The sequence below is a fragment of the Pan troglodytes genome, chromosome 8, assembly GCF_028858775.2.
Source record: "Pan troglodytes isolate AG18354 chromosome 8, NHGRI_mPanTro3-v2.0_pri, whole genome shotgun sequence".
NCBI classification, from domain to species: Eukaryota; Metazoa; Chordata; class Mammalia; order Primates; family Hominidae; genus Pan; species Pan troglodytes.
Window position 1 is genome coordinate 66,331,941 of NC_072406.2, and position 23,990 is coordinate 66,355,930.

Below are 23,990 nucleotides of genomic sequence, written 5' to 3' on the forward strand. Positions count from 1 at the left end.
CGGTCTATGTCCAGTTTTTGCCTTTTGCAGTATCATCACTCCTTCAGGTAATCCTACCGAACAGGATTTAAGAAAACTGGCATTCACCTCTGTCCCAAATCTGGTCCTTTGGGTTGGTTTGGGTATAATTATGCAGGCAAATAACAGTCACAGGCTCTTTGCCTGCATACTTATAGAAGCACAGACCTTTCTAGATGTAGCTGTAATATAATGTAATACTCCAGTCATTGTAATTGCTTGTTGCTCTTTTTCTGTCTACATTTATCTGATATGTCTCAAACATGGATTTGCTGTGCTAGGCCAACATAAGGGCAGCGTTTTTTACTGTAGTTGCCAATGTTAAACTTGAGAAGGGAAAGCATATATTTCCCCAGCCATTATATTTTGGGGAAAAGTATACTGTTGAAGTGAATTCAAGTACAACTTTACAACAACCCTCCCCTATAAAAGAATACTCATACAAAGTCACTTCTAAATTTTAATTCGCGTGACCATTTTCAATTCTCCTCGAGAGTAATGGTGTTCAGAGTGTTAAACTCTGTTACTGGAACATGATGGTTTTGGTCTAGGTTCTGCTGCTTGCCACACAGATGGGCAATCACTGAGACAATGAGTATTGCTAGGGAAGAAGGTTTTAATCTAATCGGGTGCTGCAGCTGAGGACATGGGAGATCAGTCTCATGGAGACAGATCCCTCATGGCTTGGTGTTGTCTTTGCCATAGTGAGTTCTCACAAGATCTGGTTGTTGAAAATTGTGTGGCACCTTCCCCCACCACTCTCTCTCCCTTGCTACTGCTTTTGCCATGTGATGTGCCTGCTCTCCCTTTGACTTCCACCACGATTATAAGCTTCCCGAGGTCTCCATAGAACCAGAGCAGATTCCAGCACCATGCTTCCTGAAGAGATTACAGAACCATGAGCCAATTAAACCTCTTTTCTTTAGAAATTACCCAGTCTCAGGTATTTCTTTTTTTTTTAATTTTATTATTATTATACTTTAAGTTTTAGGGTACATGTGCACAATGTGCAGGTTTGTTACACATGTATACATGTGCCATGTTGGTGTGCTGCACCCATTAACTCTTCAATTAGCATTAGGTATATCTCCTAATGCTATCCCTCCCCCCTTCCCCCACCCCACAACAGTCCCCCGTGTGTGATGTTCCCCTTCCTGTGTCCATGTGTTCTCATTGTTCAATTCCCACCTATGAGTGAGAACATGCGGTGTTTGGTTTTTTGTCCTTGCGATAGTTTGCTGAGAATGATGGTTTCCAGTTTCATCCATGTCCCTACAAAGGACATGAACTCATCATTTTTTTATGGCTGCATAGTATTCCATGGTGTATATGTGCCACATTTTCTTAATCCAGACTATCGTTGTTGGACATTTAGGTTGGTTCCAAGTCTTTGCTATTGTGAATAATGCCACAATAAACATATGTGTGCATGTGTCTTTATAGCAGCATGATTTATAATCCTTTGGGTATATACCCAGTAATGGGATGGCTGGGTCAAATGGTATTTCTAGTTCTAGATCCCTGAGGAATCGCCACACTGACTTCCACAATGGTTGAACTAGTTTACAGTCCCACCAACAGTGTAAAAGTGTTCCTATTTCTCCACATCCTCTCCAGCACCTGTTGTTTCCTCATTTTTTAATGATCGCCATTCTAACTGGTGTGAGATGGTATCTCATTGTGGTTTTGATTTGCATTTCTCTGATAGCCAGTGATGATGAGCATTTTTCATGTGTTTTTTGGCTGCATAAATATCTTCTTTTGAGAAGTGTCTGTTCATGTCCTTCACCCACTTTTTGATGGGGTTGTTTGTTTTTTCTTGTAAATTTGTTTGAGTTCATTGTAGATTCTGGATATTAGCCCTTTGTCAGATGAGTAGGTTGCAAAAATTCTTTACAGTAATGTGCTCTAATACAAAGAGATAAGCGAGAAAGTGATGAAAAGAGAAGAGAAGATTCAACACTTGTATACTAGGAATCTCCCAGTGAGACAGAGGAGGGATAGAACTTTGGGTTCAGATCACCTCTACTAGAGCATTATTTCATGCAGTCACACTAGTCACCAGACCTTGCACCACTGTAAGGTGATGGCAGCATCACGTCACTCATGCCATCCCCACTGACCACAAGACTTTGCAAGCTATAAGTTACCTAGAGAAACCAAGATGAGGGACATTCTACCATACATCTTACTCAAGGAAGTTGGCCCCCAGTACCCACATGCACAGAAGGCTAAAAAGATGACTGTGGTGGCGGGCGCCTGTAGTCCCAGCTACTCAGGAGGCTGAGGCAGGAGAATGGTGTGAACCCAGGAGGCGGTGCTTGCAGTGAGCCCAGATCACGCCACTGCACTCCAGCTTGGGCAACAGAGTGAGACTCTGTCTCAAAAAAAAAAAAAAAGAAAGAAATCACACGGAGATGTAACATGTTAATGAGACGTGTGACACATGAAGAAGCAAGTCATCAAACTGTGCAAGTGCTATAAATTCCCATTTCCACATGCTTTCATGTCACTCCTTTCATGGCTAGGCCTGTTAAAATTACTCTCTTGGCTATCTCCAGGGAGGCAGCAAGAGGACTTTCTCTTTTCTGGGCTGCTTTCCTTGTGCTCCAGCATAAGTTCCAATAATGCCTGGAGTCTGGGAAATTTTCTTAGCCTTCTGTCAGTTTCTATTGCACAAGAGCATAAGAACTTGTGGCCAGTAACACCAGAATAGATGCCACATTAATAAAAAAAAAAAAAAAGCTAGAATTAAAAAAAAAATCCCTAAATGAGACTTGAACAGTTATACTACATATATAGAAAATGACCCAGAATTGCCAACATGTAGAAATACATTGACAAAAATACTGAACTCTAAAGAAAAAATAAAGGCAATTATTTGGAAATTCAGAAATAAGACCAGTTTGTCATTACACATTTTTTACAGTAATGCTTCAAAGAATAAGAAAATGGAATGAAAAATTTAATTTAAAAAAGAAAATGAGTCAAGTTATCCAGCCAAATTGGTCTTCAATGTTAAAGCCCTAAGATAAGCTTTTCTTAATGCACCAAAACATAGGAAATAGTGTCTCTATAATCCTGCATCAAGGACTTTACTTGGGAATGGGTTACTGATAACAAAATGACTGAATGTGTTATTAAGAGGGATAAAACAATATCACTTTCAATTAGATGTGTGGGAAAATATAAGAGATGAAGCAGAAGCATTGCTCACAACAGGAAAGATATGAGCAGTGCAAAAAAAAAAGTGTACCATGTAATGTAAAAGTAAGTATTAGAACAAATGTGGGCAAACTACAGCCCTTTGGTCAAATCCAGCCCATAGACAGCCTGTTTTAGTAAAATGAGTTTTATGGGAGCATAGCCAAACCCTTTGGTTTACATATTATCTCTTCTTGCTTTTAAGCTACAACAGAGTAGAGTAGTTCCGACAGAGACCATATGACCCAGAAAACTAAACATATTTGTCATCTCAGTATTCCCATTTTGAGTATAATAGTGAATCAACTCATTATTTTGAAAATCAATAATAAAAGGAAAGAATAAAGGTTTTTTTTTCTTGTTTTTCCTATAGTTGGTGGACCTCAGGGTAACTGAGTATTTGCTATGGAGACGTTTTTCTTTATAAAAATATTTTGGCTAATGAATATAGAAGTAATAAAAAGAAAAAAATAATGGATTTAGAAAATTACTATTGGTGGTTGTTACTATCTATATCACAAAAAGAGAATCAAAGAGATTTAATGTTTAAGGAAGGAGTGAATATCACCTACGATTTATTTGTTTAAAAACAAACCAAAAATAACCTGGATATGATCAAGCCTCCAGATCTAACTACTTATTTCCTGGAAATTAAGGAAGCAGAAAGAATATGAAATGACCACTTGGAGAGACAGTCATCAATCCAGGCTTCAGAAATGTGGTTTCTTGCACAAATAAATATCAAGGTGAATAAAAGAGCGTAGTGGTGAAGCCTACAGATTAAAAGAGACTTAACAGACCTATCAACCAATGGCAATGTTAGACCTTATTTTGATTCTGATGTAAATAAATGTTCAATGTGAACTGGATATGTTTAATATGAACTATGTTTAATACCAACTGGATATATATTGATATCAAATAATTTGTTACTTTTGGCAGGAGTAATCATGATATTTTAATTAAGTTTTAAGAGTCCTTAAGATATACATATCAAAATATTTACAGATTGAATGTTATGACTCTGAACTGCTTCAGAATAATGCAATAGTGGGTAGTTGAGAGCATAGAGGAATGACTATTTCCCAGGGCATGATTATGTTGAGTTAGGGAGTTGATACATGGAGGTTCACCGTAATATTCTCTGTAATTTTTGTATGTTTGAAATGTTCCAAGTAAAATGTTAAAATATTTAAATATTCCTAGTGTTAAACTTATGAAATTAGCTCTAAAATTTTACATTTTAATTAATTTGCATTTAAATATTAAATCTAAACACATCATGGTTGCACAATTTACTTTGAAAATAATTTCATTAACAAATTTTTGGTAAAGAAGTCACAATAAAATACTTCTTTAATGAATTACACTTCTGATTTTTATTATCCTTATTCAAATGATATGTGGTAGGGCAACTAATTCTGCTGCAGAGATGAATATTAGCTAACTAATTAACCTCAATTTACATAATGGTTGTATTTGCATAGCTAATGGGCTGGGGATTGACTATAGGCCATTAACAGTTATTAATTAATGAGATTGAATTAGAAATATACGGGTTTTTATTTCAAACTTAGGAGGCAAAGGTCAGTCATAAAAGGTTAATAACAATATTCAAAGAATCAGGCAGTAAATATTTTAGCTTTTAGACTTCATGCATTTCTGACAGGATAATTCATGAACTGGTTTCACCTCTACAGGCATACTGGGGCACATGGAAGTATACACATGTGCATTAGAGAAACTTTTATTAGCCTCAGATTTACATGTAAATTAAAGTAATGGGAGCTAGCTGTATTCACATATAAGAACTTAATGCACCTCTATTCATAAAAATCACAGGTATTACTTGAGAAAGTTCTACAACCTAACATTTTTCTTTCTTAAACTGTTCATTTGTTTCAAGGAAAGAGTGCAGGTACATTTTTCAATTAATCTTCCTCATTTTTGCATTTGCAATAAAATAGGTTACATTATATAATTTAGAGTTACTCCAACCTTTCCACTCCTCATTTATCCAATTCAGTTTACAATTGGAAGCATCCTCTATATTTTTAAAAACATAATTGCCTGTAGTTTAAAGATTTTAGAAACTCAAAGAACTCATCTGCTATTTTTAAACAATTTAATTATGTGAGTGATGCATAATTATTGAGGACAATTCAATTCCTTTAATTTCAAAGACACCTGTATAATCTGATTTTTCAAATGATTTGGTTGTATCTCTCCAAGGAACTGCGCAGCTCTCTACACTAAATCAGTAAATGAGGTTCGCGATAAATGAAAAGGAGTGATTTCTTTTTATGATCAACTGCCAAACTGATACAGAAAATTCTATCCTGCATCTTCTGCCTGTTGCTCCTGTCTTGCTTTCTTTTCTCTCACACTACCTGGGTTCTTGCTTTATGCCTCTCCCCTCTTCTTTTTCCCCCTTCTCCCTTCTAAGAACGCTCGCTTGCTGAAATGCCTTGAAATGATGTCCAGGGATAGTCCCTGGGTGAATGTTTCAGATCCTGTTTCTCATTTCACACTCTGTCTGGGCCTCTATTCTATTAATAGTTAACTTAAACTGGATTATCTTGAGTCTTCTAGATTTTAAAAGGGTTGCTCTGATTACAAAAAGATGATTGCTTAAATGCAAAAGAGTATTACCTCAATAGATGGGAAAAGAATAGCATTTATTGCATTATTGATAACATCTTTAAATCTGTGTCAGTTCCCTTCACAAATTGGCTTTTATATGCTTCTCTGTGGGGGTAAACTATATGACACAGAAATGTTGAAGTTCGGAGTCACAGAACGTGGGCTTAAATCTGTGACGCTTTGTTTACTGTCATTTAAAAAAATAACCTTTTTAATTATTAATAAAATCTTGCCTTTGTAAAACAGGGTAGTAATTCTCATTTCATAGATTAAAAATGTAGTTTAAAAAGTGTAAATTAAAAATGAAAAATGATGCTACATATAAATTACAATAAATGTTAGTCGCTAATTTTAAGATGATTTTTTCTTTTCTCGAAGAAAATATGTAAATACAAGAAGCCACACAATTCAGGCAATTTCTAGTAGTCATTCATTAAAAATATCTATTTCCCAAGGTTTATCCAGAGCTTCACAGTGGGACTAAGTTTTATTATTTAACATACACAGACAATGGTGGTATTTTAACAATATTGGATACACAATTTGAAAACAGTGTTTTATTACCTTGACATTTCAGGAGTATGAAATCACTCCCTGCCTTGTCATATATTAGCTGTTTAAACGAATAGGCAATCATCTCAGAGTATTAATGATCTTTCTATGTTGTCCACTGAGAACGATATTTTAGACACAGGTATTTCATTTAAAAAATTAGAAGAGACACCATACAATTCTCGTAAAAGCTTTAAGTAGTATAACTTACTTTTTGAAGGAACTCGGAGATTGGCAAGGACCACTTCCAGGGAATCAGCTTGGACTCGAAGTACATAGCTTGTCCTGGTCTCATAATCCAGAGGTCCATTCACATAGATAACACCTGTGATGTTATTAATTCCAAATGTATCTAGAAATTAAAATACAATTACCTGGTCATTGTCTTTACGCTATAAGGAAAGAAATTCTCTTTAAAAGGCACTGTGATTTCAAAAACACTAAAAATGCCTATTTATAACTAGAGTGATGCCATGAAAGTGACAAAATGCTGGCTTTTGGAAACTGTTCCAGCTCTTTAAATGATCAACATCAATACTTCGCTAAAGTCTGCCCTGAAATTGTAGGGTTTTTTTGTTTTTGTTGTTTTGAGATAATCCTGGAAAACAATGTTCTATGGTCAATTACATTTGGGAAACACTGAATAATATATTCTTTACCTTAGATTCAGATGGTCTTCTGTCACACTAAAGGCTTTCAGAAGTTGTTTCAAAGAAAACCATCTAATTTTGTTTAACCAAAATTTTCTGAACTTACTGGATTATTATACTCTTTGTAATTTATGAATATTATTATTTTGTAGATTTAGTGTTTTGCTAAGAACACTTGAGAGAAAATAAAAAAACGGATAATTTAATGTTGCCCTGTGTCTGTTTTTGTAAATAAATTTGAATGAAAATCAGGGCACTTTGGTAAACTTTATAATATCTCCCCCTCTTATGCTCTCCATATTCTCTCCTTACTTTATTTTTTCATGTAATTAATAATCCCTTATAATACTATATATTTCTTTGTTTAATAATTTTTATTATTAATCTCCTCTTACTGGACCATTAACTTCCATGAGGGCAGGAATCTATTTTGTACATTGTTCTATCTGTAGTGGCTAGAAGAGTAGTTAATACATAATAGATGCTCAGTACATATTTGTTGAATAAATAAATAAATGTAAAACAGTCACTGTGGGGGAGAGACATTAATAAATATAGCCACTCTGCTGTCTTCAAAGAAAAGGACAAATAGAATCAAAAGAGAAAGTTTCGGGACAGAACAGGTTGAGAAATCATAGCTTTAGTCAGATGTTCGAAGTCCAAGGAAAAAGGAAATTTAGTTATTTTTAGGGAGGACATATAGTAGCACAGTAATAATGTAGAAAGAAAGGCAATAAAAGTAAGATATTGACCACTTGCTACACTACACGGGCAGCAATACCTAGTAATAGTTTGTCATTAAAAAGCTTAACAGGGCCTTTATAATTTCCTTGCAAACTGTTTGAAGAATTTACATTCACTCATTTCTTTAATATTTACTATTGATTAACTTATTACATGTATATTAACTATTTCCTGACTACCTACAATATACTAGGCTATCTAACATACCAAAAGGGAAAACAGAGGAGAACTTGTGGAGAACAGATAAAACAAAAATTAATGCGAAAGCTTGAGCTATGACCTTATTCCCAGAGGCCTGCAAATTCCTATGATTCTTAAATTACAAAAAATTATATTTTTATTTTTAATCATTAATTGTATGTCTAATTTGACTATTTTGAGAATCATATAACATGCATAGCTTTTAACATGGATGTGACTCTTTTTAAAATTCACAACTTATTTACAACCTTGAAATTCCTTCAGGATTAGTTAAGGTATGACCAACATGGAGTAAGGGTCATGGATGGTTCAGACAGTGGGGCGGACGAAGCTACTGTAGGCAATGATCATGGCCAAAAGCTGAAAATTTCATGATGCATTAATTTTGAGGAAATGTCATTAAAATATGACCAAATGAGGAAAAGGGCAAGGTTTCATTAATTAGATACTTAATATTTCTTAAGGTACTTAATATTTCTTAAGGGAAAAAAATCACTTTAGCTAACATCACTGGATTTTTAATCGAGTTCAGGATACATGGTTAACAATTACATTTAAGATGGGCACAATTTTATTAGAAAACAATAGAATAGATAATAATTTCAATTCAATCTGAAATTAGGCCAAATCTAAGTTTACTGGTTGACGGTGAGAACACAAACTAAAAGTCTACTCACCTTCTTCATTTCCTGAAACAATGGAGTACACAATACTTTGATTAATGGCAGCAGCAGAAATTGCACCAACCATGGTCCCTTTGGTGGCAAGTTCACTTACTGGAGGAGGTCTGCAGGTTTAGAGAAGATGATGTATTTATTTTTAAGTATAATTTTTGATGTAACTTTACGTTCACAGAAAAATTGAGAGAAACATAAGAGATTTCTGATATACCCTTTGCCCTCACACATTCATGGCCTCCTCCATGATCAAATCCCCCACCCAACTGCTATCTTTGTGATAAATGATGAACTTACATTGACCCATTATCACTGAAAGTCCATCATTTACATGAGGGTGCATGTTGCTGTTGTACATTTTATGAGTTTGGACAAATGTGTAATGACATGTATCCGCTTTCATGTAGTATCATATAGGGTATTCTCACTGTTCTGAAAGTCCTCTGTGCCCTGTATATTCATCCTTCCCCTCAACTCAACCTCTGGCAACCACTGATCTTTGTAGTGTCTCTATGGTTTTGCCTTTTCCAGAATGTTGTATAGCTGGAATCACACAGTATGTAACCTTTTCAGATTGCCTTCTTTCACTTAGTAATATGCATTTAATGCTCCTCAACATCTATGGCTTGATTGCTTATTTCATTTTTAGCACTACATAATATTTCATGGTCTGAATGTACCCACAGTTTATTTCCATAAATAAAAAACATCTTGGTTGCTTCCAAGTTTTGGCAATTATGACTAAAGCCACTATAAACATCTGTGTGTAGGTTTTTGTGACTCTAAGATTTCAGCTCTTCTGGGTAAATACTAATTAGCATGATTACTGGATTTTATAGTAAGACTGTTTAGTCTTTTAAGCAACTGCCAAACTGTCTTCCAAACTGACTGTACCATTTTGTATTCTCACCAACAATAAATGAGACTTCCTGTTGTCCCATATTCTAACCAGCTTTTGGTGCTGTCAACAGTCTGGATTTCAGACATTCTAATAGGTGTGTGGTGGTATTTATTTTTTTATTTTTTATCCATATTTATGACAGAGTTTTGAACTTAATAATAGAATGTACACAGTAGTTCTTCCAAGCTACATTATGCAATTACATTGTGCTTTCATTGAAACCTTTTACAAAAAATCCTGAAATACAAATTTAGTCTGAAGTATAGGCTTTATAAACATCTGGTCCAAATTGCTTTGTTTTTGGTACTGCTGTCCATACACTTAATTGACTAGGTTATCTAAATGTAAAGCAGTCTTTCTCACAGATACTCTAGCACCTAATGGTGGTCCATATATTCATGGCATGAGCAATAACTGCTTCTTGCTGAAGAATAAGAACCAATCTGTATCATTTTAAAATGAAGTGTGTAAAGTAGATATTTAATTTACTAGTTTATTTACTTACTTATTTTACTGTCCTGCATATATTTTTCTTTTTGCCTTCTTTTGATAACATCCAAATATTGTTTTCAATAATCTTGCCTCTTTCCTTCTCTGTACAAGTGCTTTGGGTAAGGCTTTGCCAATCCCCATGGTACATGCATAAGCACATTAACCAACTCTGGTCAATGGGGGCATTTTATCCTTTGCTCAGTGTTCATGTGATGTATACGTCTCATGTAAATTCAATGGACATACTACATAAGATTACGACTTGACTAGATTCTTGCTAGCCAAATTTTTGGCTATATCCCTCACTGGATTTGATGAAGTAAGCTGCCATATGGAGCAGTCCTCGTGGCAAGAAACTCGAGGTGATGGCTGACTAACAGCCAGCAAGGAATTGAGGCCCTTAGTCCAACATCCCACAAGAAACTGATTTCTGCCAACAACCACATGTACTTGGAAGTGGATCTTTCTGCAGTTGAGCCTCATATGAGACTGTAGCCCTGGATGACACCTGGATTAAAAGATTATGCAAGTCCAAAAAGGAGAGGACACAGCTAACCCATGCCTGGATTCCTGACCTATAGGAAATTCAAAATGATATATGTGTTGTTTTAACCCATTAAGTTCATGGTAATATTATTATGCCACAACACAAACTAATATTTGAACAATGGATTGTTAATTTATGACAGAACAAGATACATACTACTTATCAAAAGTTTAATACAAGAAAATATTTCAGTCATATTAGGGGATAATTTTCAAAAACTGAATTCCTATTTGTGGAAGTAGACATTACTTAAATTGTTTACTTGAATATCTTGTTACTACACAAGGTAGAAGCTAAATTTTATACTTTCCATAATTCATCTGTTTGCTATTACTTATACAGTATGGGAACATGACATCTGCAACTTATGCACCTTTAGCTTTAACATGAGAAAAATGCTATGTCGGGCCGGGCGCGGTGGCTCACTCCTGTAATCCCAGCACTTTTGGAGGCTGAGCCGGGTGAATCCCCTCATGTCAGGAGTTCAAGACCAGCCTGACCAATATCTCTACTAAAAATACAAAAATTAGCCGGTTGTGGTGGTGTGCTCCTATAGTCCCAGCTACTCGGGAGGATGAGACATGAGAATTGCTTGAACCTGGGAGACGGAGGTTGCAATGAGCCGAGATCGCGCCACTGCACTACAGTCTGGGCAACAGAGCGAGTTTAAATCTCAAAAACAAACAAACAAACAAACAAAAAATACAAAACAGAAAAGAAAAGAAAAATGCTATGTCTTCTTTCAAATCTTAAAAAGTGCACGTGTACATTTTTGCTAACCTTAACTGCATAATTAGGATAGAAATAATACTAAAAAAAGTAATTGGCATAATTTAAGAAGACATTTAAATCCTATGCATACCACTAAAAGCATTTAAAATTCTATTTGTTAGCAAATGTTTAAAACAGATTTACTTCTAGACAAAATTTCTCCTCATTAACCTTTGTCTTAATTGTTCCAGTACACTTGTTTCTATCAGAATTAAAACACTATACAAATACAATCTTCTCCCAAAAAGAATTAAATGAACCTCCATGATAATGAGCATTAGATTAAAAATATCAATTATTTTCTATTTTTTGGCAGGATTACAATGTACAATATTAATAAAAATAATATTATTTTATTATTGTTTTAGGTTGTGGAAAGCACCAGTTACATGATGGAGGCAAATTGTATACTCTCTTTGGAGTCACATATATCTTGAATACAAATGATGGAGTTGGTATAAATCAGGATTCATTAAGCCAGATGGACAGAGAAGGTAGGAACATAACCAAATTGAATAAAATGGGCTGAATATAAATTAATAGGGAGAGTAATGGAAGTTAGGAATGAGAGAGTACGTAACTACTGTACAATAATTCAAGTCTAGTGTGATTTGTAAATCAATAAAGGAAATTGAAAATTTTGTATACGTTTATGAATGATCAATGGGAATTTATTTTTTTAAAGCATCAATGACTACATTTGATCTATGGGCTGTCAGTTTACGATTTTTAAAGCAGATTAACTATCTCTAATGTCTTTTCTAGTTCTACCATTCTGAACCCGATATAATGTGAGTTATCATTCACTCTTCTTTCTGTTGAGTATAATCAAAATCTATTGCTCAATTTCAGAAGCAATGAATTACGGCCAAATGAAACATTTCTCAGAAGGTTTTCTAAAAAAATATTTTCTCTATTAAATTCATAAATCTTCAATTCATCCATTTATGAAAAATATGCATCACTAGCTCTCTTCCAATTTAAGTTTTTCACACCTGATTTATAACAAATAATCGTGAGTGTCTGAAATGGAAGAATACTATCTTTCAAAGCTAAATTTACTGCCAATACAACTGACAAACTGCACTCCTAAAATAAAAGAAACACTTGAAACAGACAGCTTCAGTAATGGAACTATACAGCTTACTGATGTAGCTTGAGATAGATACCAACTAGATGGCCATTTTCCAAAGATGGCTAAGAGGATGCTAAAGGAAATGGTTATTTAGCAGATATGAACTGGAACATGGGAGAGGCTAGTGGTTTCATGTTTTCATAATGGCCTTCAGTAAGGGCTTCCTCAAAGGCCCTTTCACAAGGCTTGACCTGAATTGGGTTTGATGTCCTTGCATATCCATGATGGCAGTGTTGGTTCCTATTTACTCCACAACGGCAATGCTTCTAACTTTGTTGGCCGTTTTAAACAAAATCTACAGGCTTTGACTAAAATTCCAAAATCACCTCAACTAAAACTTAAATAGAATCCTAAATAATATTTCAGTTTTATAAATATATTTCCTCATTGTTACTATTTGCATTATCCTTACCTTCTAAATTTTACATGTAAAACAGCTGTGTATTTTCAAAACTAATAATATTTTTGTTTTTAATAAAAATGTTATTGAGAAATAAATTAAGATAAAAATACTGGCACAATGCCTATGCATTTCAGTATTTATACTTCCTCCCAGAAAAGTTCAATGGTCTCAGAATTTTTTGTATTCTTATTTATTTTTTAATTGGCAAATAGAAATTTCATATACTTATGGTGTACAACATGATGTTTTGAAATACGTACACACTGTAGAATGGCGAAATTAAACTACCATTTGATCACCTCACAAGTTTATTAGTGGTGAGAACATGTAAAATCTATTCCCTTAGCAATGTACAATATTGTACATTGTTGTCAACTACGGTCACCATGTTGTAAAAGAAATCTCTTCAATTTATTCTTCTAACAGAAATTTTGTATCTTTTGACAAATATCTCCCCAATCCTTCCCTTCCTACCCAGCCCCATGTAACCATTTTTTTACGCTCTACTTTCATGAGTTCAGCTGTTTTAGATTCCATATATATTAGCTTTATTAGATCACTATTAGAACATGCAGTTTTTTTCTCTGTGCCTGATGCATTTTAGTTAACATAATGTCCTCCAGATTTGAGACAAATGAATGTATTTGAGACAAAATAGAATACTAGTTAAAGTCTAGGTTCATTCACATTGTCCCAAATAAAAGAATTCCCTTCATTTTTAAGGCTGAGTAATATTTCATTGTGTGTGTGTATATATATATATATATATATATATATATATATATATATATATATATATCTCACATTTTCTTTATCCATTCATTCACTGATAGACATTTTGTTTGATTCCATATCCTGACTATTATAAATAATGCTGCAATAATCATGGGAGTGCAGATATCTCTTCCACCAATAGCCTGATTTAAAAATGGACCAAGGAGCAGAATAGATAGTTCCAAAAGAAGACATACAAATGACCAGTAAATATGTGAAAAAAATGTTCAATATCAGTAATGATCAGAAAAATAAAAGTTAAATCTACAATGAGATATCACCTCACATCTATTAGAGTAACTATTAATAAATCCACTTCATATAACTTGTGTGTGAATATGTCTCTCACCAGGTTCAGGCACTGGTAATACTGCAGCCCAGAATGCAGTGGAGGGAAGCATTTGGGTTCCTATTCCAGCTGGTTCACATAGTGACACTGTGTGCTATCTTTCACACGTTGAGAGTTTTCCCTTAGGATCAGTTATTAGTGAACTTCCTTCACACTGACCTAAAATGTTTCTGTTTTTCGTCTACTCATCTCACTTTCACCTGAACCCCTGGTAACCAATGATCTTTTTACTGCCTCTATATGTTTAACTTTTCTAGAATGTCACATGGATGAAATCATACAGTATGTAGTTTTTTTGGACTGGCTTCTTTCCTTATCAATATGTGCTTAAGTTTCCTCTATGTCTTTTTGTATTGTGATATCTCATTTCACTTTATTGCTGAATAATATTACAATGTATTGGATGTATCACAAATAACTGCACTTTTGTAAGAAGAAAACTGATCAAAATAACTCCAAAATGGTTTAAAGTAAATATTTGCAGATTAAATGCAAACCGAAAAAGTTAACTGCTTTGGAATTCGCATGCACAATACTTACAATATAACCTCATGAAGATATAAACTAATTCATACATATCCTTTCTGTTTTGTTTAGACAGAGTCTCGCTCTATCGCCCAGACTGGAGTGCAGTGGCATGATCTCGGCTCACTGCAACCTGTGGCTCCCAGGTCCAAGCAATTCTCTGCCTCAGCCTCCTGAGTAGCTGGGATTACAGGCGCCCACCACCACACCTGGCTAATTTTTTGTATTTTTAGTAGAGATGAGGTTTCACCACCTTCGCCAGGCTTGTCTTGAACTCCTGACCTCATGATCCACCCATCTCGACCTCTCAAAGTGCAGGATCACAGGTGTGAACCATCGCACCCGGCCCATATATATCCTTTTAATATTTCTAAGTGTTTTTTGAAAATATAGATTACAATAAATCTTTCAATTGAGTATATATTAACTAATTTTCTGAATAATGACTATAGTAGAATAACATAATTTGCAATGTCTAAATGTTAGACCCAGTTTTTACCGTATAAATATAGATGAAACAATTACAATTTAAAATCTACTTTTATTTTTGAGTTCAAGAAGTAACAATAAAAGTAAATGTTGTATGTGTCAAATAAAGCTTCTAATTATTTTAAAAGCCAGGCAATTTAGGATATAAAAGTGTTTGTAAATAGATGCTATAAAATTTCACTAGGATTCAATCTGGCTCTATTGCTTTCTTTGTACTAAGAGACAAATCTAATTTATTTTGACATGTTTGAGTTCAATATATTTGCAAATCAGTACCAATTAAGATACTGTTTTTATACCTACTATGAGAGGATTTAATAAAAATGGGAAGGGAAGAATAAAAAAAAAAACACCCACTAGAACTCCGATTATTTATAATCTTGGAGTAATTGCATCAGAGTGATCTAATTTTACATATTTAAATAAGAAAAACAGTTTAAAAAAGACATGAATCAGGAGAGAGATGCCAGTTCTTCCAGAATACTTAGGATGGATTTTAGATAAGAAAATTAATGAAGGGCCAAAAGACTAGACACTGCTTTTTACGTATGTTCCAAAGAATGTGTGCTTTCTGTCACTAAGAGTTTTGCTTCTATTCAGTTCCTTAAAGAATCTTCATCTGGAGGATATAAAAACTGAAGTATAAACAATTTATCCAAATATTTGAAAGCAAAAACTGCAATCTAAGGTGTTTGGTTTTTCCTTTGCTTAAATTATTATATTGTTCTCATTAAAATACTGTGTTCTAATCTCTCATAGTCACTGGCTCTTAAAGCTTAAATCCATAAGAACGTGCTGGAGAAATTTTTTAAACTTACTAAAGTACAGAAGATCCCTGATTTATGATGGTTTGACTTTTGGTTTTTTACTTTACTATGGGTATGAAAGTAATATACATTCAGTATGCTCCTCGACTTACAATGGGGTTAGGTCCTGATAAACCCATCCCTGTTTGTCTACTGCCCTACCTTAATTATTATAGAGGGCCCTTCTCACTCTCAAAAGTGTCCTGCTTTGGACAATAAATTATATGGTCTTACCTATGCTGGAAACTATATGGATATATTAAAGTAGCAAATTTATTCCTCTCGCTTGAAAATTTACAATTTTTTTTTTAGTGAGACCGAGTGTACAGGTAATCAGAATTCTGTTTTGAATTATACATTATTTGACATTAATATAGTAATTTCTGCTTTCCTTTGTTTGTAATTGCCAGATATACATTTTCTGTTCATTCTATTTTTGTGCATGTGATTTTGGTTTAAGTACATTACTTAATGGCATGAAAGCATGTGTGAAAAGTTTACCAGAGGTAAAAAGCATTCTTAGAAGATTAAGTAAATGGCACAGCTATTAAGCACCGGAGGAGTTGGGAAATGAATGACTTATCATTATAAATTGGTGATAAAAATGTGATGATTTTGAAACAAGATTTAAATAGTATAAAATTCTACTTTCCATGGAGATTGTGGAAGCACAAAGTGACTTCCATTAAGAGGATATGCATATGTCATTTGCCTGTTTAACACCATTCAATGTCTTCAAATTTCTCTGTGATAATGAACAAAGTTTTTAGTATGACTCAGTAAGTCCCTTCACAGTCCAACTCTCCCTACTTCTCCAGACTCATCACCATAGGACTCCATTTAGTATGCTATTTTGTCTCAAATATGTTTGCATTGATTACTAATAAAATAAAATTAATGTATCCTACTATATGTTTTACTTGGATCAAAATTTCCCATAGATACAATATAATGAAATAATGGGACGTATAAAATCACTCTTTGTATTGAAAAGTTTGGGCTAAATTCTAAACAGTGGATGTAAGTTGAACTGTTTGGACTTGAGTCCTTTGTTGAAGGAAGACTTGCTTCACTCTGCTACATGAGCAAATGCCAAAATGTGTATAACCTTGGAAATGTGAAAGAGAAATTAAATTCCATGTAGGTGCAAAGGGAACCTATCAAAACTGTAATGAAAGATTGTCAGAATCATTTTGTCAATAGTTAAATGGGCGAAACCTATTATGTTTGAGGCAAGGTTTTAATAGTGCCATAAAAAGACAGGAAAGGCTATCTTCAGGTAAAACCAGCTCTTACATTGGACAACAAATCTAAATTAAAATAGAAAACAATTTTAGCAATCGAGTTATGCTCTCTGCATATGCGTGTTTTATATTATTTTAATAGTCTTCAGACAGCTTTCATTAACTTATTTGCAATCAAGACAAATCATTCTTTCCAAACTATTGTTCATCTTATTAAAATCTTTTCTCAAAATCTGTAAGTCCAAACTTGGAAGGTTTTATAAGAATGATAGCCTGGGCAATATAGCAAGACTCTGTCACTACAAAATAATTTAAAAAAAATTAGCTGGGCATGGTGGCATGCACCTAAAGTCGCAGCTACTTAGGAGGCTGAGGGCTGAGATGGAAGATTGCTTGCAGTGAGCTATGACCGAGCCATTGCACTTCAGCCTGGAAGACAGAATGAGATCTTGTCTCTAAAAAGAAAAAAAAAATGATAGCTGTGTTCCTCAACATAAGGTAATTTTAATTCTCTTTAATAATGAAATGTTAACTAGACCTGCTCACTTGCTATTTCTTTGGCCACTGTGATAATATTACTTGCATTTTCATAGTTTACAAAAATGAATGCCTTGATTATAAATTATACTTTTTCTGTTTTGTATATCAAGAGGTATAATGCTAATCCTTTGTTAAACATACTCTAATTTTATTCTTTAATATAAAGCTTCTTGAGAAACTTATTTTAAGTATAAATTGTGTACAACTTTCAACCTGTCATTTATTACAAAACTAATTCGTATGAATCAACCAACTAGCAATTTTTTATTTTAACAGAGAAAGTGGTAAGATTATCTTTTGAAGAAAGAGTTAAAATTTTTCAAAATTTCAGAATGTTCACATGTATAATATTCTGATTTTGAATTTGATATATTAAATTTTAATAATAATAGAAATTGAAAAGGACTTACAGTATATTCTCTGAGTTTAGCAATATATCAACTTAAGAGGTTAACAAATATAACTTAGGGATATTTGCCCTTATTTTTATTATATATATACCAGTATAAATTTTGAATTTAGGTTGTTATGGAAATTACACTTGCAAATATACAAATCTTAAAAATTAACATGAATGTGACACTAAATCATGCAATGGTTAATATTCAAGTTGATACATTTCCATTTTTAAATAAATAACAAAGGCCTACCTATATAGGTGGCATATATCTTTGAAAATTTTGCAATTAATTGTATTTGGCAAATTTTTTGATAAATTGTGTAATATAATGCATTTCCCACTCAAAATCAATATTCACATTTAGACTCTATGATCTATTCCAGACGTGTTGACCTTTTCATGATATTTACTTTTAAAACTGATGACAAGTGAATTTCAGTGTGTATAAGTCTTAGTCCATCATCCTGAAATGAAGGTCAAATGTCATTCTCATTCTTCAGAAGGCTAACTTACTTCACCTACGGGAGTCAATGTAATCTCAAGTAGTATGTGTTTGAACTACTATTAGGATTTTGCTATTTCTGTAGGGTTTAAATGAAAGATATATAAAAGGAATTTAATGACTCTGACATTGTAACTAATTTCTAAAATATATAAAGAGATAATTGACCGAAAATCTCTTAGTAAATATGAACATGCAGTGACAATGAGAGTATGCCTCTCAGATCTTCAACTACAGGAAGCACAATTGGTCAAGGTCCCAGTTACTGTGGACTGAAATCTGTTTATGTTTGTATGAAGGACATAGTTCCTAAGGGCTGCTTAAGGAGTCAAGTATTGAAATGATTATTAGGCCAACTAAATGATCTCTATAGTCTATTTCATTCATTGCATAATGTGAATTTGAGAAAATAATTTTTATGAATAAGATTAACACATTTTTCTCAATTTCTAATGAAAAACAAATTGTAGAAAATGATTTAAACAAAGATATGCAATTGTAAATAGATATGAAGAAACTACCTAATCACTTGAATGGTTAAAAAATCAAAGTTTATCATTGGAATATTTCTGTGTAATAGGGATATTACCCGGACTTAATTCATTTCCCTCCCACCCCCCCCCCCCCAAAAAATGAAGCTAGTTGGAGATAATTTTGAGAAAGAGAGGTGGAGGATGTTTCAACAATAAAGAATGAAGAAATGCCATTCGCTTTTTAGGAACTCTTTGTTTAGCTCTTTGTTCAAGGAAAGATAGTAGAGCAAGAAGGAAGAATGATCACATGGGGCATGCAAATTCTAAGACATGAATATCATTGTTATATCTTTGTCAAAAATAGAAACTGAAGGAACCAAATAAAAGAGAAACAATGCATGTGGAAGATTTGTTACAATTTGAGATTTTTGGTCGTGTGTATGCTTCTAAAATATACAAACGTTTGTTTACAGTTGTAGAAAATGTCACAGGATCCTTGGGATGTTGCTTTTCCAGTAGGAAGCCTCTGTGGCTGGTGGCACCTTTGCATGAATTTTTTTCAGGCCTACTGGGCTTGTTTCACCCACTCAGCCTGGCAGGCTTCACTTGGCTTCTTCTACCGGCCCAGATCCCATGCCTGCCAAGGGTTAGCCAGGTGCAGAGCAGCAAGGTGGGAATGAGAGTGAGTGCGGGGTCCACCACTGTGCACAGCCAGGCACACTGGCTGCTGTGGTGGGAAGGGCGGCTCCAGGTGCCAGCACAGATGCCAGCTCCATACAAGCCGGTGGCTGGATCTGGTGCACTGCAAGCAGATTCCACTGAGGGCACCCATGTCTGGATGAGGAGAACGTGCTGGCACCCAGTAGATTGGAGACAACAGAAACCAGAGTCCCAAAGAGGGTGTCATAGCCCTGGTTCAGGGAGCTCCTAGGTCTGGGATCCCTGAAGGGCCACTTCGCTTCTCTTCTCTCCTTCTCATTGCCCACAATGTGGCAAGCGGGGAGGCATGTTTCAGCCCTGCTGGTATTACTGCTCTTTCAGTCCCGCCATTCAGCAGGTCCCAAGTTCTTGTCCCACATCTAGGAAGAATTAGGTATATGGCCATCCGAAGGGTGAGCAAGGCAAAGAGGTGCTTCATTGAGCAACAGTACATCTCTCAGGAGACCTGAAATAGGTAGCTCCTATATGCAGGCAGGCTGTCCCGATGTCTGCAGCCCTCAGTGGAGAGGAGACCCAGAGTGGGTAGCTCCTATCCTCAAGCAGGTTGTCCTGATGTCTGCCTGAGTCTGGTTGAGACTGGGGTTTTTATGGGCTTCAGAAGGGAGAAAGTGATATTGCTGATTGGTCCATGGGCAGCCATGGGCAGCCATAGGCAGCCTGGAGAAAGCACCATAAGTTCTCACTCCAGTCCAGGGAACTGGCAGGCTGGGCACCAGCCTTCAGGCAATCCTTGGCTAGAAGGTGGGGTTTCACCAGACCCATCCCTTTCCACCCAGGAGCCTGTCTGCCTTCTGCTGCCATTCATGGCACCCAGGCTGTTTGTGCCCAAGAGGTTCCTGCAGGCCTGCTCCAGGCCACCCCCAGCCCCACCTTCTCTCCCATGCTCATTGGTGCCCAAAGTCCAGAGGGGGCTGAGGTGGCAAGGGGCTGGTATGTCAGCACCAGATGAGTGTGGGCACACACAGCCAGGTGGTGACAATGCTCGGGGCTTGATGACAGCTTTGCTCTGAAATTGGAGCAGGCCCTGGAAGCAGGGAGAGGCCAGGCATTGGGAGAACACACTTTGAGCATGCAGCGGGAGGGGGGCCCAGGTCCACAGTCTCAGCTGGGTGATTGCACCTGCACCTGGGAGCTCTGGGCTCCAGCCCCTCCAACTCAGAAGTGGGTGGGGCCCCTGCCTCTTCTCAGCTCTCACTGACTCTGCAGAGTGCATAGCCCCAGCTGTGCTTCCCTGGGTGCAGCCAGCATCTTTGCAGCAAATGCTCCAGACAGGTCGCTGTTGTCATCAAAAGGAATAGTATACAGTATGAAGAGATATATATTTCAAAAGTTTTAAGAAGAACTCATTGTTTTCTGGATAGAACAATTGTCCATTAATGACAAATGAAGCACACAATGTCTTGATCCTCCATTTCACCTAAGTGACTCCATAAAAGATTGATGTGAAAAGGTCAAGAAATTAATAAAATGAGTCTGTTTCAATTACTATAACAGCCCAACAAAGCAAAGAGAATCAAGTGTATAGTAATTCTTATCTGCTATAACTCTGGCCATTATAAAAGCAAACATATATCTCTATGAGGCAATTTTCTTCCCATTATGTGATTACTCCTACCCTTAATGATTATTGAAAGCCAGCCACCAGGAAATAACATCAGTTCACAGGATTTGAAAAAAAAAATCAAATCTTTTCCCAATATATATAAAATATCTTAATATTATAAATTATAAACCAGAAAAACATCATTTTCCTTGAGAAATGTGTTTTTAAATAATGACAACCTAATTTATTTTATTGAGTATAGGGTTGTCTTTGTAAAATTCTTGAATAATTTTCAAACTTCATTAAGGGAGCATTAGCAGAAAGTAAAGAAGTAATTTTTTTGTTCTGTTTTGTTTTGTTTTGTTTTGAGATGGAGTCTTGCTCTGTCACCCAGGCTGGAGTGCAGTGGCACAATCTCAGCTCACTGCAAGCTCAGCCTCTCGGGTTCATGCCATTCTTCTGCCTCAGCCTCATGAGTAGCTGGGACTATGGGCACCTGCCACCATGCATGGCTAATTTTTTTGTATTTTTAGTAGAGACAGGGTTTCACCGTGTTAGCCAGGATGGTCTCAATCTCCTGACCTCGTGATCCGCCCGTCTAGGCCTCCCAAAGTGCTGGGATTCCAGGTGTGAGCTACTGCGCCCGGCTGTAAAGAAGTTTTTAAATATGCAAATGAAACAGAGGCAGAGCATGATTAACAATGTGGAAGGAGGGGTTGGCTTTTTATTATGTTGTTACTTTTACATAAGTCAGAAAACCTACTAATTATCTGTCATCAAAACTTCACAGGCAAACCAGTAGGTTTTTCCTTTAGTAAATATTAAAGTACTTACTGTGGTGTTTATTACTTGTGTCTATTATTTAGTTATTTTACAATTTTGGAAGAAGACAATGATAGGTCTATTGTTATATTCCAGCAACTAATCAATTACCAATAGAACAACATAGAAGTGCTTTCAATTCTAAAAAAAGAACAATGGATTTTGTTTCTCTGTCTAGCTAGAACTGGTATATTGAAAAAAGTATGCCAAATAGTAAATGCGACCTCTGAACCATTTTTGATCAAGGTCTTCACAATGCTAGTTTTCAGCTCATAACTCAAATTTACACTTTGCCATTATGCTTTCATTTTTATTTTCTTTATATTTTACTTTTGTGACCAAGACACTGAAACTTCTCAGAAAACTGGAGAAAGTAATTCATTGTATAAAATATTCAACCTTTAGCTTGAAGTCCAGAAAGGTTTGGCTTGGAATATGTAATGTTAAGACTCATTAAACTGAAATCACTAAAAATACAGATTTTTAAAACAACCAGAAATGTTAATCTGAGATTTGCTTTGAATTAAAAAAATAAATATTCATTCTCTTGATATTTTAAGAACAATTTACTTCACTAACGCGTATTTAAATGTAAAAATGTTTCTATTTTATCATTAGCTCATGTACCCCATGGTGCATTCTAACTAATCAGTCATTTTAAAATCACTGTGGCAATTAAAATCTATGAATCTGTAAATTGTTTACAATCACATGTTTAATGTGCTAGGTCTTCACCTACACCATTTCCCCTTTTTCCTCAACAATTGAGGTTGAACTAGGACACAGTTGCCTAGCAAGGAACAGCATTCCTCTCCCCTAATTAGAGCTAAAGGTAGACCCGTACCTGGATTCTCACAACAAAATGTGAGCTGAACTGAAATGTGCAATTCTCACCTCACTTGGTTAAGGAAATCTCTAGATGTGGACTTCTGTCTGGTTTCCCCTTTCTGCTGACTAAAATGGTAATAATGAGTTATTTTGAAATAGAGTGTTGAAAATGGTGACCCCTGAGTTGTCCCAGGTCCCTGAACTTTAAACCATTGACATTTGGTGGTTTCCTATTACAGTGACCTAAACTACCCTAACTCAGTCTGATTACCCTGAGATTTAATGATTTAATGACTGTCTAATAGAAATAAGTCAACGGAGTCAGTGACAGAAGGGGGACGTATGGGTCAATAATTCAGTTAAACATTCTATGATAAATAAATACTTTATCTTTAAAATCTCTCTTTTATACCTAATCATTTGTTAAATGCTAATTTTTCCTATGGAATTCAAACACAAGTATTGGAATGAAGACATTCCTGAGATGTAAAAGCCATGTGTACCTCAGCTTACAGTGCTAGATTACTGCTTTCCATTTGTAACACATTACCTTCCCCTACACCCTACAAAGAACATAAATCTTGAGCTATCATTTTTATATTTCCCCCAAATTTGATCACAAGAAGTAGAAGTTTTTTCACTAGGAGCAATCCCAACACGAAAGACCATCCTAATAATCAAAAATTAATAATGTCATTTAGCATCTCTGGGAATAATGTGCATCCAGTTGAGGCAGTAAAATGAATTTGAAAAAATTAGAGAAGGAATGAGGCATATGAGGTTGGCAGAAACCATTCTGTGCTTCACTTTTTTTCATTAAGAAAGGAAAGTGTGTTGGCCTCTAAAGCAGCCTGAAATGGCATAGGCATATTGCCAAAGCTAGCAATTGAACATATTAAAAGAAAATACCATACAGAAATAAAAATATTCTACCATGAATATTTTCATATTTTCATATATTCATATTTTGCAATATGAATGAGAATGACTTTTAAATATGATTAATTAATTATGCGATTAGTTGTTGGAAACTAATA

General features: G+C 35.2%; 1 protein-coding gene across 8 annotated transcripts in view; it reads right to left on the bottom strand.

The window, feature by feature from the left end:
• Window positions 1-23,990, bottom strand: part of PCDH15 (protocadherin related 15) — a 1,753,436-nt gene that overhangs the window by 130,438 nt on the left and 1,599,008 nt on the right. For all 8 annotated transcript variants that reach the window (XM_054659631.2, XM_054659630.2, XM_054659628.2 and 5 more), the window contains 2 exons: window positions 8,690-8,799; window positions 6,629-6,769 (listed from right to left, as the gene is read on the bottom strand). In XM_054659631.2, coding sequence (XP_054515606.2) covers window positions 6,629-6,769; window positions 8,690-8,799 — 251 coding nt within the window. The remainder of the gene's footprint in view (window positions 1-6,628; window positions 6,770-8,689; window positions 8,800-23,990) is intronic.